This window comes from Triticum urartu, chromosome 7A (genome assembly GCF_056163025.1).
Source record: "Triticum urartu cultivar PI428250 chromosome 7A, HENAU_Tu73, whole genome shotgun sequence".
Classification (NCBI taxonomy): Eukaryota; Viridiplantae; Streptophyta; class Magnoliopsida; order Poales; family Poaceae; genus Triticum; species Triticum urartu.
In genome coordinates, this window is record NC_141879.1 from 695,954,705 (window position 1) to 695,970,978 (window position 16,274).

General features: G+C 41.9%; 1 protein-coding gene across 1 annotated transcript; it reads left to right on the forward strand.

Moving 5' to 3' along the window:
- The first annotated feature begins 957 nt into the window (after positions 1-957).
- On the forward strand, positions 958-1,945 carry LOC147961669 (L10-interacting MYB domain-containing protein-like). The gene is made up of 2 exons (XM_087537731.1): positions 958-1,278; positions 1,361-1,945. The coding sequence occupies exons 1-2, from the start codon at positions 958-960 to the stop codon at positions 1,943-1,945; spliced, it is 906 nt and encodes a 301-aa protein (XP_087393857.1).
- Positions 1,946-16,274: the final 14,329 nt, after the last annotated feature.

Consider the following 16,274-nt stretch of genomic DNA (forward strand, 5'->3'; position numbering starts at 1 on the left):
CTGAAAAGAACTCGTTTTTTTGTATTCGGCTTAATTTCCGGCCACAGCCGGTCCCTTCATGTTTGGGAGAAGCCGAGAGAGAGCAGCTTCCCGAGCGCAGCCCTTTAAAAATTGAAGCGGTACATCGCTATGCCCTCCGCGTTGGCAGTATTTACGAGAGAAATGCCACCCACGAAAGATATAACTCCAGGCATCGAAGCCATCTCTCCCGACGCATCATCCGCTTCGGGCGTCTGCTAGGTTTCTTGCCACCGCCTCTTGTCCAGCTAGCCGCCGCCGCCGTCGTCCTTCCTGACGCCATGCAGGGAGGTTAACCAACGTTGCTCCCAACGTCGCAATCGCTGGCCTCCGCCCGTCCCTCTGCTGCTTCCCGTCCTGCTGCACTTCCGTCCTGCACACTAGCTACTCCCATCTTCACGGCAAGCTGCAGTCCGATCGTCCCCGTCCAAGCTCTTACCAAGGTAAGCACCGTCTGTCCTCTTATCTTTCTGCTCCGGACTTCTTTCCTGATCTGCATGTGATGCATGATGTTATGAGCGTATCTGGGTCCGGTGCAATACATGTGTATGTGTCTGTGTAGGTTTGAACAATTATCACCGGGTAGGATTGCTCCTATAGATACGCTCCTGTGGCAATCGGCCGAGTGATCTATGTGTACGTTAGTACTAGCACTATAAAGATCAAAGCGAAGATCGTCCAGCGATGTGCGAGTATTATCTTGGTGTTGCTAATCGATTGCTCGTAGTACGAGTAGCACTTCTAATTATACACTGATTGCTATGCACGTGTATTTGTATGACCAAAAATACTTTGTCATGTATGAATTTGGTGTTGTGGCAGTGAGCTAATTTTTTTATTAAATACATAGTGGGATTTTATTTCTGCTACGTGTTATGTGGTATGGGGGTATGGGGTATGCGCTATTTGATAAAAATTGTAACATTCATTTTATGATAGATGGATAAAGGTAGATCTGGGAAAGCAAATTGGGATCCTGTTGCCCATAAAATTTTCCTTGACATTTGTGTTGAAGAAGTGAATGCAAATAACCGTTCTGATGGACATTTGAGCCCAATTGGGTATGAAAATATGATAAGGAAGTTCAATGAGCGGACAAACAGAAATTTTGTTCGCAAGCAATTCAAGAATAGGTGGGATTTACTTAAAAAAGAGTACAATTGTTGGAAGACGTTGAACCAAAAGGCATCTGGCATTGGAATAGATCCTGTTACTAGGAGCATTGCGGCTACCGATGAATGGTGGGCGAATGAGATACAGGTATTGAAGCATTCATATTACTTTTACTTGTTACTTTGCCATCCAATTTCTTAATTAATTTATTTGTGTGATTTTTCTGCAGAGGAATGAGATTGCCGCCAAGTTCCGATATGCTCCATTAGTTGATGAGCAAAGAATGAGTTTTATATTTGATGACCATAGTGTGACGAATGCATATGCAAGGGTCGCAACTCCCTCGTCTCAAGTTGATGCTTCTCAAATCAACATTGAGGAGGGTAATGAGGACGGCTCGGGATGTGAGTTAGATGTTAACCAAGTTACACCCACCAATGTTTCATCTAAAGGTCGAAAGAAGAGATCATGTCCTTATTCACCGAGTCCCAAGATGGTCCAAAAGGCGGCAAAAGATAGTGATGATCAAATGGTATTTAACCGTATGGTTGACCTTTGGGAGAGGAGGGAGATTAGCCGCAATTCGGCGACATCTCAAACAAATGTGGATCATGTGAGAGATGAGATAAAAGAGATGACGACCATGGTGGTGAACGATGGAGGTCGTCCTGGAAGTGATGTGTATTTCTATGCTCTACAACTGTTTACAAAGAAGGAACATCGTGATGTGTTCAGTGCCCTCAAGGATGAGACTGCTAGTGTGAGGCTTGAATGGATCAAGAGGACATGGGATCTCTTTATGAAAAAAGATTAGAACTTCTGTGATGTTATTTTCTTTGAACAAAATTACTTGCTATCGACTTGTACTGTCGTGAACCTATGTTTTGTTTGGAACCTCTTGTTTGCACTCAGATTGTAATATAGGGAAAGTGGATTGTTTGTCATCAATTCGTATGCATCATGGATCTTTTTTCTACTCATTTTTAAAGCCATGTATCATGTTTGACGGCTCAAATTATTTTGTTTTATTGTGTACCAAATTATAATGCATCTATATTGTGTTCTTTATATGACAGATGGATATCTCTGTTGAGGATGAAGATGAAGAATTAGATTTCTGCATTCTTGCAATGGCACATTATCTTCAAAACAAAGAGAGGGTGCCCTATGCACCTAGAAGAGCACCAATGATGACGGGGTTGCAATGGGTGCAAGAGAAAGAGATGAATCCAAAAGCATTCTACTCAATGTTTAGGATGCGGAGGTCAGTGTTTTACCCATCGCATGACATGCTAGTTGAGAAATACGGTTTAAAGTCAACTTGCAACATGTCAAGTAAAGAAGCGTTAACACTATTTTTATGGACTTTGGGGACATGCCAGACCACCGACAATATTGCGGATTGATTTGAACACAGTCGGTCTACAATTAACAAAAAGTTTAAAGAGGTTTTAAGGTGTGTATATCGTATGGCTGGTGATTACCTACGACCCAAAGATGAAACTTTCACCCAAGTTCACGACTCTCTTAAAAAACCAAGATTTTGGCCTCACTTCAAGGATGCCATTGGGGCCATAGATGGAACACACATACCTTGTATTGTGCCGGAAAAAGAGCAGCCCAAATATCGGAACAGAAAAGGTGTCACCACTCAGAATGTCATGGCAATATGTGATTTTGATATGAGGTTCATTTTTGTTGTTGCTGGATGGCCTGGATCTGTTCATGACACCCGTGTATGGGCTGATGCACGAGCTGAATATCCCAGTTTCCCACACCCTCCGAATGGTAATTACTCGTACATGCATTTTTTTACACTAGCCTTTTGCTTTAAATTACCGCTCTTCATTGTATTTTTGTTCCCTGTATAGGAAAATACTATCTTGTTGACTCAGGCTATCCAAACAGAGATGGCTATCTAGCACCATACAAAGGACAACGGTACCATGTACCTGATTTCCAACAAGTACCTCCACGAGGGAGAAATGAGACCTTTAATCATCTACATTCCTCACTACGAAACGTCATCGAAAGAACTTTTGGTGTTCTCAAGATGAAATGGCGAATCCTTCTTGGCATTAGGCGTTACAAAGTTGAAACACAAACAATGATAATTACTACATGTACTTGTCTTCATAACTACATCCGTGAGAGCAAACTACCTGATGAGCATTTTGATATGGTTGAGAATGGATCCTATGTTCACGAGGAGAGCGCTTCTCATCACTTTGCACCCTATGATGAAGGCAATATGGGAAGTGTACGAGATGCTATTGCTGCGAGTGTCTTTCCTTGATGAATAGCTTTATTGTGTATACTTTTGTTGGGAGAACCATGTAATATTTAGAATATCTTTCTTTCTTCTCAAGTACTACAGACGAGTTTTTTCCGTATGTGCGACAATGATCTTCCTTATGTGGACTTGTTACAATTTAGCGATGTTTCAAAATAAATTTTATGTTCGTATGTGCAGCTAAACAATACAAAATAACCCAATTATTATTTCAACAAAAAAAATTTAGGGGGTATTACAGACTTTTTATTGGGTATATAGAAAATAAGCTAAACGCACAGAGGCTAAAAAGAACTGGATGGCTTATTCTCACTGGGCTTATTTCCACAACGGCTTGTCTGGGGCTTATTTCCACAGTGGCTTCTTCATAAACCAGAGGTGAAAAGAACTGGCCCTTAGTTAGAGGAATGTGTGTATACCTCCAGCTAAAAATCCCTGAATGCTTACTATTTGAAAGGAAAAAAAAATACTTCCTCTGTTTTAAAATACTTTGACTTCCATTTATTCAAAAATGAATGTACCTATATACTAAAACATGTCTAGATACATCTATATTTTGACAAATGAAAGGCATGTATTGTGAAACGGTGGGAGTATATAGCAAGTCAACCACCTTGCCGATGAGTTATTATCGTCTTTATTTCTTCCTAGCTGTCATCTGCTGTGCATGCATATATATAGCTCTCATCCAGTGTGGTTTATAGTTCAACTACCTGAGCAGAATATCTCATCCACCATGGTTTATTGTAGTGGACAGGAGGCGGACCAAAGGTAGTTATATGTATGGGCTATTTATATCTCAACAGAGTTAGCCGGTATGGATATAGCATTCCTCAGTAGTCAAGACAAATTGCCTACATGTATTCTATTGAAAGTGGTACACCATCACAAAATATATTAGATATGGGAAGCATTAGGAATATATAAGCTTGTGGCTACATATGGTGCATTGGTGCTGCAATGCTCAGCGAGAATAGTGTGAACAACACGTTGTAGAATCAAGCGTGGGCTTTTGTCCTTGTCTAAGAGATGATACGGGCCTGACTAGATTGATGAAGAATCTTGGCTTACTGATGTGAGGGGAAGCACATGGCCTGTGTTGCACGAGCGACGCCCTAATCAGATATGCCAGGAGGGTGCGTGTGCCTAGTGCGTTCTACTTCTTCTGAGCAAGATTGCGCTGATTCGTGGCTTTCTTCCATTGGCGTTTAGCTTAGGTTGCCACGCTCTCAGCTAGACTGCTGTCTTGACCCCTCTCTACCTATCTGCTTGTATGTCGCAAAAATGGCAGTTTTACAACAGCGGCATATTAGCAGATCGCTTTTTTTCTGCTTGTATGTCGCTGTTGTAAAACTACTCCATTTCTGGCCATTTTAAATATAAATTCAGGTGGGGAATCTCATCCTGGTGACCACTAAATTATGTTTGCCACAACTTGTTAGTCAAGTTTTGATCTCCAATGCATTGCCTAGTAATTTTTACCTGCAAACCAAGCACATATGCTACAATTACGATCTCTATTCACCTTAGCAGTTAGGCAGCTTATGACATCCAATAGACGATATCTGATTTTCCATAGCATGAGCCTAGCAAGCAGTTTCAAATAGTTCTCTTGCCTAACTTTTATCAAAACATCCAGTTCTGCAACCGATCCAAGTTACGTTGTGAACTGAGCGCATAGTCGCACCACCCTAAAACACACCACATTATCCATCCTTTTATTATGAGCACCCTTTGTGGATTATATTATGGCCAAGGTCTAGCATAGCATCTCCGAACTGGTTCTTGTTCCCTACCTTCCGGTTTCCTTCGTTAAATTTGTGAGCATTCCATGGCTTCAGTGTTAATCACTAGTTGTGTGGAATCTTTTGAAAAACTTCTTAACTTGCTGCTTCTCTGTTGAATCAGTTTAGCAAAGTATCGATTCAACCGGTGGCACGAGCTGTCAGCTTCTTTTCATGTTTGTTAGACCCTTTTTTTTTCCTTCGAAGAACTTGTATGCAAAAGTCATTGGGGTTTCAATTTTGTCTCGTGGTGCTAAGCGAAGGATGCCTAATTTTAGTTGCCTCTGTTAGTCTCAAGCAGTCCAGTACATTGCTGAACTCGTCTGACGATGTCACTGCATTTGACCAAACCTTGAAGATTTCTAATAAAGTGCTCCTGATAAAGTGCTCCCGATTGCTTGTATGCTCGTCGGCCGTCGGGCGGGGGGCGGCGGCACGGGGTCGGGCGGCGGCGGAGTCGGGCGGCTGGCGCCTGGTCGCGCGGAAGGGAAAGAAACGGCGGTTGGCGGTTGGCGCGCGACCAACATTTTTACATCTCCTGAAGGTGGAGATGCAAATTTGCACCGCGAGGTTTTATAGTTTACATCTTCGAGAGGTGGAGATTTTTTTTTTTTTGCATCTACATCTCCATTACAGATGGACAAATATTCTTCTCTGCGGATCTATTGTTGGAGCAGCGTTTTGGGGCCTTGAAGATGCAAATATAATTATTTTTCCATCTACAATTTCTATTGAAGATGCTCTTATGGAACATGAGACTACGAGCATCTAGCATGCGGTTGTTTTTTTCTTCGTGGTGTTTGGGGCATTGTTGCGGGATGGTGCTCGCTTGTCACCAACCTGGCTCCTGAATTCTCGCCCCTTGAAGATGGGTACATGCATATTGCTCACATGGAGGTGACCAAGAGAAAGGTTTTTAGCAAGGTCCTCATCTATGTTATTTGGAATGTTTGGAAGGAGTGGAACCATTGTATTTTTCAACAAGCATCTTTGTCCATGATCGAGGTTGCTTACTTGGTTAAGGATAATCTTGATCAAATGAGGTTGGCCATGGCCGCTCCCACATAGTCCTTTTCATTGTTTTGGGTTTTACCTTTTCTTGTACGTATTCTGTAAAACTTTTATTTTTCCCTCTCTTAGTGAATCACAGTGATCCCGCCTTCTATGTGAAAAATAAAAATCATGCAAGGTCAGTTACTTTAATATAGGGACAAGTTCGCTGAATATTTAGTTTTGTTGGGCTCTGATTGTGGAGAAGTGGACTGCTTGGCTACATTTAATACGTTGTTCGATGCCGATCAACTGATTTTGCAGGAATCTGATGTATTCCTCTGGGAGTTGCACTATTGTGGTGTTCTCCATAAAATCCATGCATCCCAATTTTATCAAACTCTGGGGTTGCTTTCCTCATGAAGTATACTTGGAAGATTATTTTTCATACGCTATCTTAAGTGTGGGGGATGGAATCTTCTTAGTGAAATCCATGTATTCGGACGTAATTGATATCGGGCCATTGTGGAGGTCGTTGCACATTTGAAAGATTAAAGTTCCGCTTCGTATTAAAATATTTATGTGGTTTGTCCATAAAGAGGTTATTCTAACCAAAAAAAAAACTTGGCAAAAATGAATTGGGTTGGTAATTCTAGGTGCTGTTCTTGTGATCAAAATGAAACGATTAAATACCTCTTTCCCGAATGTCATCTTGCACAATTATTATGGCGATCAATTCATATAGCCTTTAACATTCAACCTCCAAGGAGCATACACACGTTATTTGAGACGTGGCTTAATGGAGTGGACGTACATTTAGCTAAACATATTCGGATAGGAGTATGTGCATTATTTTGGGCTATATGGAACACTAGAAATGATATGATTTTTAATGGAGCACAATTCACCAATTTTTTGCAGGTTATCTATAGAGCTACAGTTTGGATCCATATGTGGTCCTTACTGCGGACATCAGGGAGCCTTTGGTTATTGCCGTTGGGAGACGGTAGCACGGGATATCTTCAGCCGATTTGGGTGGCGAGCTAATAGGCTAAGTGTGTAGGCATCACAGCTTATTATCCTATCGCCGGATGTGGCACTTTTTTAGTTCTATATCACCAGGTGTGGGCCGTGTGGCGCTTGTCAGATTTATTGGTTTTTGACTACCGCTCAGTTTATGAGCTTTTTTGGATCTTATGATGTTGTTATGTTTTTATTTAATAATATGGCTGCATGCATCGATTGATGCAGAGGCCGGGGGTATTCATCCTTAAAAAAAAGATCTTAACCGTGGGGTGATCTTGACAAAGGATAATTTGGCAAAGCACAAAATAGCTGGGATACAAACTAAATTTTATTTTTAAGACATGAGGAAACGATCCATTGTCTTTCCTTCCATGTCGGTATACTACTTTTATTTGGTGTACAATACACATAATTTTAATTTACCCCGTCCCCTCATCCACCCACTAACATTACAAAATTGTTTTGGAACCGGTTGCCGGTTGGTCAGGGTTCACCCCAATTTGATGGCACACATCAACCACCATGTTGATGAGTTATTATCGTCTTTATTTCTTCCTATCCCTCGTCTGGTGTGCATGCATATATAGACTACTAGCTCTCAGCCACAGTGGTTTACAGTTATCAACTAGCTAACCAGAATATCTCTCATCCACCATGGTTTATTGTAGTTGTCAAGAGGCAGAATGAAGGAAGTTATATGTATGGGCTGTTTATCTCAATTGAGCAAGCCCCTATGGGTGTAGTCAAGTCAATTTGCCTCATTTTACTCCATTCAAGTTGCACACCATTACAGAATATATTAGACATGGGAAGCATTAGGAATATTTAAGCTTGTGGTTACGTAATGGGCTGCAATGCTCAGCGAAAATGGTGTGGGGAAGAGATTCTAGAATCAAGGGTGTCAAAGTCCCATTGTCCGAGAGATGCTACGGGCCTGACTAGACTGATGCAGCATTTTTGGCTTACTGACGCAAGGGGGAGCACATACTATTTTCCCTTCTCTGCCACCGGATCATTTGGAAGCACCGGTAGCATTCCGCGAGCAACGCCCTAACCTGCGGTTGTTCCTTGAGATGTGTCCCCCCCCCCCCCCCCCCCCCCATGCTTTCTGCTGCCGTGATCCGTCTCTCTGTCTGCTTTGTCTGTCACTGTTGTAAAGCTCAGCAACTTGTTAATTCATATGGGGAATCTCTCCCCGACGACCATTTAAAAAATAGTTGCTACATATATAAGTTTATTTTGTCAAGTCTGAGTCTTCAAAACTACAATTATGATCTCTATTCACCTCAGGTGTTATGCGACTTATATCATTCAATTCTTAAAATTTGATCTCTATTTTTTATAGCATGAGCCTAGTGAGAAGTTTTGAATAGTTCTCTTTCCCGACTTTTTATCGAAACATCCGATTCTTCAATTAATCAAAGTTACCTTGTGAATTGGGAGCATAGTAGCACCACCCTAGCAAACAACACACTGTCCATACTTTTTATAACACGCAACCTTTGTGGAAAACCTTACAAAAAGACTTTCCATCCATGTTAATCAAGTATTAGAAAAAAAATATCGAACAAGTGTTAGAAACTGTTAATCAAGCATTTGGAAAATGTTAAATGTGTATAGAAAAAATATTGACCGCATATTAAACAAATGATGAATTGATTTCATCACGAATATAAAAACTGTTCATCAATCATTTCGAAAAAAATGTTGAAATCATATTTGAAAAATGTTAATCCAGCATTTGGGAAATGCTAAATGTGTATAGGAAAAATGATGACCATGTATTAGAAAAATGATAAATTATTTTGATCTCTATATAAAAATGTTAATCAAGCATTAAAAATGATGAACAAGTATTTAAAAAATGTAATCAAGCATTTTTTTAAATGTGTATAGAAAAATTGTTGACCATGTATAAAAAAATTATGTATTTTTTGATCATGTATATAGAAATAATGTTGACAATGTATTCAGAAAATTAATATTTTATTTGAAAACTGTTAATTAAGCATTAAAAAAATGATAAAAATGAGAGAAAAAATGTTGACCATGATTAAAAAAGTATTAATCTTGTATTTGAAAAATGTTAAAACCATGTATAGGAAAAATGTTGACCATGTATTACAAAAATATATAATTTGTATTGAGAAAATGTTAGACGTGTGTTAGAAAAATGTTGTTGACATATACAAAAAAATTAGTATAATAACCATAAGAACAAAGAAAACCAATAATAGAAAAAAATTAAACAAAAGAAAAAAAACTAAGAAACAAAATGCAAAAGAATGAAAGAAAAACGGAGAAAAAAAAGAAACAAAATAAAGCAAAAAAGGTAAAATAAACCCAACAAAAACGGCCCGAATAGCCTCATGTAGGACGCGCCCCTAGTTCTTACCACGAATGGAATTTGGGCGGAGTGCGCTAGCGTTCTCCCTGGAGACCAGGGATTGGTCCCTGCTTCTCCCATTTCCTCTGCTCTTTTTACGTACTATGTGAGCATGATTGGGCGGCCCGATACGACGCGAGGTGAGCGAATTCAGGGAGAGCTGCTATCATCTCGCTAAATGCGAGACATAGCACTTGCGTTGTTCGGCTGGGACGAGACGCAACGCGCACCCCTCGCTCTCCCCCGGCAGCAAGCGCGCCCTTTTGGGCTGGCCCATGTGCGAGCACCCTGTTTTTTATTCCATTTTTTCTTTTCTTTTCCATTTTAATTTTTTCTGCCTTAATAGTTTGGGATGTAAAAAAAGTTCTGAAATTTAGAAAATTGTTTTTTAAAACAATGTTTAAGAAATCATAAAATGTTAGCACATTCCAAAAATGTTCATGATTTTGAACAATGTTCATGTATTCAAAATTTTTTCATCATTTTGATCCAAATTTCTTGAATTCATATAATGTTCATGAATTTTGTAAAAATGTCACAAAAAACAAGAAATGTCGGTGAATTTCAAAAATTATTCCCAAATTTCGAAAAAACTTCATTAATTCAAAAAGGGTTCAGCTACGAGTTCCTATAATATGAAAGAGAACATAATCGTTTGGTACCATGTTGCTCTTTTCGAGACTTTGCGTGCTGGGATTGCTGATCGAAATCTCTCCTATGTAGATTGTGTTACAGCCAGAGTGGATCTATCATTTTGGTACTCTTGACGATTCTGCCATTTAATCATAGGCATGACTAATAGATGGCCAACAATGTACCCAAACTTTGGATCCTTATTAGCCGTCAACTCCTGTTTCATTATCTGCCGTTTCAACCTATTCATGTGGCTCAGTTCAAAAGAGTATGACTGCCTTGTAGTATACTTTTTTTATTCACCATAATCATGGAGGTCTCCCTTAGAAAGTTAATTGCCACGTGAAAGCCAAATTGTAGGTGATCTATTATTGAAAAAAATGGGTATTTGACAGTGATTTCATTTCTTTACTCTATAACTCATAACTGATAGCAAGATGGAATATTTTTGTTAAATTCTCTATAATAACTTTTTTTCAGTTTTTTTCAAAGTGTATTTGTGGGGCAGGTGGTGGCGTTGAACTGTGTATATGTAAATTCATATATTGTCTTTTGAAAAATCTTGAGACAACCTGCTTTGGCAAAATGGAACCGGTTCGTGTAATACTTTTCATCCAGTCAAGTATAGCAAGCTCACTTAGTCGGAGGAGTGGATGTAACTCTAGAGAATTCTTTTATACTGGTATCCGGCCAAGTATAGCAAGCTCACTTAGTTAGAGGAGTGGATGCAATTGAAAGAAAAATATACTCCCTCCGTTTTTATTTACTTCGCATATTAGAGTTGACTGAAGTCAAGCTTCCTAAAGTTTGACCATGTTTATAGAAGAAAATATAAATATTTACCATAACAAATGTATACTATGTGGAAGTACATTTGATAATGAATCTAATAGTGTTGATTTCTTATTGTATATGTTAATATTTTTGTCTACAAACTTTGTCAAAATTTATAAAGTTTGACTTTGACCAAAACTAATATGCGGAGTAAATAAAAACGGAGGGAGTATATTGCAAGTCATAATCCATCTTTGGTGGTACAAATCAACCACCTTGTCATTGAGTTATTATCGTCTTTATTTCTTCCTAGCTGTCATTCAGCATGTGTGCATATATATGGCGCTCATCCATAGTGGTTCATAGTAATCAACTAACTAGGCAGAATATGTCTCGTCCACCATGGTTTGTGGTCGGCTTATCCAGAGGCGGACCAAAGAAAGATAAGTTAGTAGTATTCCTCAAGAGTCAAGACAATTTGCCTGATTTATTCTGTTTAAAGTCACACATGATCACAAAAGTATTAGATATGGGAGGCATTAGGAATGTATAATCATGTAGCTTCATTTGGTGCCACAGTACTCAGTGAGATGCAGACAAGAGATTGTAGTCTAGAATCAAGCGCGCCAAAGTTCCCATGTCTCGAGATGCTGCGGTCCTGACTAGATTGATGTAGACTTTTGTTTACTGCTGTGACGGGGAAGCACAAAACATTTGACCTTCTCTGCTACTGGAACGTTTGGAAGCACATGAACAGGGTTACTCGTCCAGATGTGTAGCGAGGATGTTCGTGCCAGACGCGTTCGCCTTGCCCCCAGCATCAGGATAGCGCTGCTGCCTAGCTTTCTTCCGTTGACCTTTAGCTAGGTTGCCACGCTCTCCCTACGCTGGCTGTCTTGATCCCCTTTCTATCTGCTTGTTTGTCCCTGTTGTAAATCTCAGCCATTTTGTGGGGAATCTCGGCCGGTGACAAATTAAAAAAAGTCCTACACAAGTTGTTCATTTTTATCAGATTGTTCGAAACCTCTCCTCTGTAGACTGTATTAAGGCCGGAACTGGTATTTTATTTTCAAACAGCTACTTGTTCAGTACACTTCCGGTTTTTCTTGGTAATCACTAACTCCGGTGCTCTCGAAAATCTGATTCACTTGTCAACGAGACTGCTTTCCACCTCACCAAGCCCATCATCAGATCTTGCGGTAACGACAAGAAAATTAGGCCGCTTTCCATCTCAGGGAGCGTTAGGCTGCTGCCACTTTCTCAGGTAGGACATCATGTAATATTTGGATGTGAAAACCATGGGTGCCATGTTTGCCCTGTCAGAGGGTTTGAATGCTGGATTGCTGATCGAATTTTCAAATTTCTACTTGTTCAGTACCCTTACAGTTCTTGTTAAGCTTGTGGACATTCTGCCTTTTAATCACTAACTGGTGTGCTCTCTCTGAAAACCTGATTCACTTAATTTGTTCCCTGTCGAATTACGTTGTCTAACTAGTGTATTGAGTCAAATGCTGTTATGGTCTGCAAAGTTACCTTTTTTTTGGTTAGGCCAGTTTCTACCGGTAATATACAACCAGGAAAAAGTTTAGTCCGCCAAAATCCCCTTAGAAGGGCAAACTATATATTAATAAATTTGGTTCATCCTCTTTGTCAATTATAAGTATGAGTAATAGATTGTCAACAATGTGTCTGAACATAATTTGTCCATCCTTTGGACCGTTATTAGCCGTCAACTTCTGTTTCATGCCCTTCCATTTCAACCTATTCATGTGGTTCTGTTCAAAAGAGTGTGACTGCCGTGCAATGTCTTTTTATTCAACCTACTCATGGGCGCAAGTGATCTCCGTGCAGCGCAGATCTGGAGCTTGGGCGCGGCTTGGAGGCCCGGGGCGGCGCAGGGAGGTGGCTTCGTGGTGGTGGCTGGTCTGCCTTCTTCGGCGGGCGCACGCGGCTGCGACCAAGGACCATGGTGGTCCTTGGCCTGGGAGGTGCTCCTCCGTGCCTTGCCGGCATGGTGCTCGGTTCGGTGTAGTGTTCCGTGCCGCGTCCGGTGGTGTTGATCCTGGTCGGGTGACGATGGATCTGCTGGCCTACGTGGCGGGTGGGCCACCGGCGGCCTCTGGGAGGTGCGGGTGGCTAAGAAGTGGCATGTTCGATGGTGCTCGTAGTGGTGGTTGATGGGCCCTCGTGTTGAACTATGGCTGCCAATGAACCCCATGAGGTGTGGGGCCTGCGGTGGATCTCGGCGCCTCTTCATCGATGGCAGCTTCCATGGTGGTGGTTATTGGGGGGCTTGCCATCGTCGGTGTGAGATGATGTGCGGTCGAGGTGGTGTGGGAGCTTGGAAGAAGACCCTGTCTCGGCCTTGTGCCGTGACCAGCAATGGTAGCAGTTGTGGCCATCGTAGACCTTCCTGTAGGCATCACTGCTTTGCTGTTGCACCCCTCACGCACGGATGCGGCCATCTCAGCCTCTCCGGGGGAAACCCTTGATCTTGTGCCAGACGATGGCAGTGCCTTGGTGTTGCTCTCCCTCTTGGAGGCTTCAACTCGGAGCTCGGCATCGGCAAGCGGGACCCAAGGTCAGCGGCGGTTGTGGCGTCTAGGCTTCTATGGCAATGATGATGGTGGGAGCGATGTCGGAGACGCAACAATGGTTATGGTACTCGGCTCTTTTCTGACATGTCCGCGGGATTGCCTTGGTTTGTTTGCTGCTATGAAGTCGAAGCTACGTTGGCGAGGCCCTATGTTGTACGATGACTGGCTGCTGGTGGTGGCCCGTTTCGCGATCTTTCGTGGTGCTAGCCATGATTAGTTTTGTCCTTCGTAGTTCATTGCTAGAGTCAGAGTTGCGCCGTCTGGTTGCAGGTGGCTGGGTTTGGCACGAATTGTCCTTCATCTTCACTCGGCCTGAACATCATGGGTTGAGTCGATGATCGTCTACGGCGAAGTTGGAGTCATTTGCTTAGGGTTTAGGGATGTCGATGACACAATAGGGGAGGAGTGATGATGATGACACATGCGTGTCTCGACGAGGCTCTCTTTGAAGAGGTATGCGTGGGGTATCTTGTGTGTGCCGCCCAGCGGTTGTGATGGTTTTTGCTCGATTTTTTTAATAAACCCGCCAATCTTATTTTCGCCTAGTTTTCCCTAATTAACTGAGCAACTCTTTTCTTTTTAATGAATGCAGGAATCCTGCCATTTAAAAAAAATGGGTTTTGGACAGTGATTTCGTTTCTTTCCTATATAGCTCATAAATAATAGCAAGATAAAAAAATATTCATAAAAATTCTCTTTAATTAAAACACTTCTGAGTTTTAAGTGTGTTTATGTGGCTAGCTGGTGGTGGGGTTGAATTGTGTATATGTGAAGTTACATATTGACTTTTGAAAGATCTTCATGCTTTGGCAAAATCGAATCAGTTTCATGTATACTTTTATGACAATTCTAGGGACTAACGCTCTGGCAAAGTAATCGCCGTTGGGTTTTATGTTTGCAGTTGTGCGTGTGCTTGAACCTAGTGCATGAGTGAAATCAACCGGCAATGTGGAAAAGCCCCGCGGAGTTGTGCGAAACAGGCGCCGCACCGTTGGGTTTTATCATCTACGTTAATTTCCACCCAAGTATAACAAGCTCACTTAGTCGGTGGAGTGAATGTTATATAACGGTGGGTCTGTTCTACAACTGATTGTAGAATAATATTCTACAATAGGCAAGCCCCTATATAAGGTAGTTTTGAATCGGAGACCGACCCGACCAGGCAACACCTGCCCGGATCCCGAAAACAGATCCCCCGATCCCGCCGCCACCTCCTGTAACGTTCTCGATGCGGCTATATCTTCTACGTGTCGAAGCATGACTTAGAGGCATAATCGCATTGAAAACAATGTCGCAAGTAAGGTAATCTTCACAACAACCCATGTAAATAGGTAATAAGGGGAAAAAGTACATAGTTGGCTTACACTCGCCACGTCACACAAAGTACATAAATAGCATTACATCATCCAATACACTCATGGTCCGACTACGGTACCAAAATAAAAGATCAACCCCAACATGCGACATGGTCCCGATCGTCCCAACTGGGCACCACTACTGATCATCAGGGAAAGACACATAGTAACGGCATGAGTCTTCGTCGAACTCCCACTTAAGCTCAAGCGCATCATCTGGAACGGAATCATCGGGCCCTGCATCTGGTTTGGAAGTAATCTGTGAGCCACGGGGACTCAGCAATCTCGCACCCTCGCGATCAAGACTATTTAAGCTTATAGGTAAGGCAAGGTAATATGTGGAGCTGCAGGAAGCGACTAGCATATATGGTGGCTAACCTGTTCGCAAAAGAGAGCGAGAATAGAAGGCAAAGTTCGAACGAAGAACTAGAGAACAACCTACGACAAACATTACTCCAACACCGTGTTCACTTTCCGGACTCCGCCGAGAAGAGACCATCACGGTAACACACACAGTTGATTCATTTTAATTAAGTTAAGGTTCAAGTTATCTACAACTGGGCATTAACAAATTCCCATCTTCCCAGAACCGCGGGCACGGCTTTCGAAAGTTCAAATCCCTGCAGGGGAGTCCCAACTTAGCCCATGACAAGCTCTCACGATCAACGAAGGATATACCTTCTCCCGAGACATTCCGATCAGACACGGTATCCCGGTTCTACAAGACAACTTCGACAAGTTAAAACAAATCCAGCAACACCGCCCGAATGTGTCGACAAATCCCGATAGGAGCTGTACATATCTCGTTCTCAGGGCACACTCAGATAGGTCAAGCTACGAGTAAAACCAAACCTCGAGTTTCCCCGAGGTGGCCCCGCAGGCTGCCCAGTTCGGACCAACACTCAGAGGAGCACTGGCCCGGAGGGGGGGGGGTTTAAATAAGATGACCATTGGGCTCCGGAAACCCAAGGGAAAAAGAGGCTAGGTGGCAAATGGTAAAACCAAGGTTGGGCATTGCTGGAGGAATTTTATTCAAGGCGATTTGTCAAGGGGTTCCCATTATTACCCAACCGCGTAAGGAACGCAAAATCCGGGAACATAACACCGATATGACGGAAACTAGGGCGGCAAGAGTGAAACAAAACACTAGGCAAAAGACCGAGCCTTCCACCCTTTACTAAGTATATAGATGCATTAAGATAACAAGATAATATAATGATATCCCAACAAGAAAAATAATGTTCCAACAAGGAATGATCTCCAATCTTCACCTGCAACTAGCAACGCTATAAGAGGGGCTGAGCA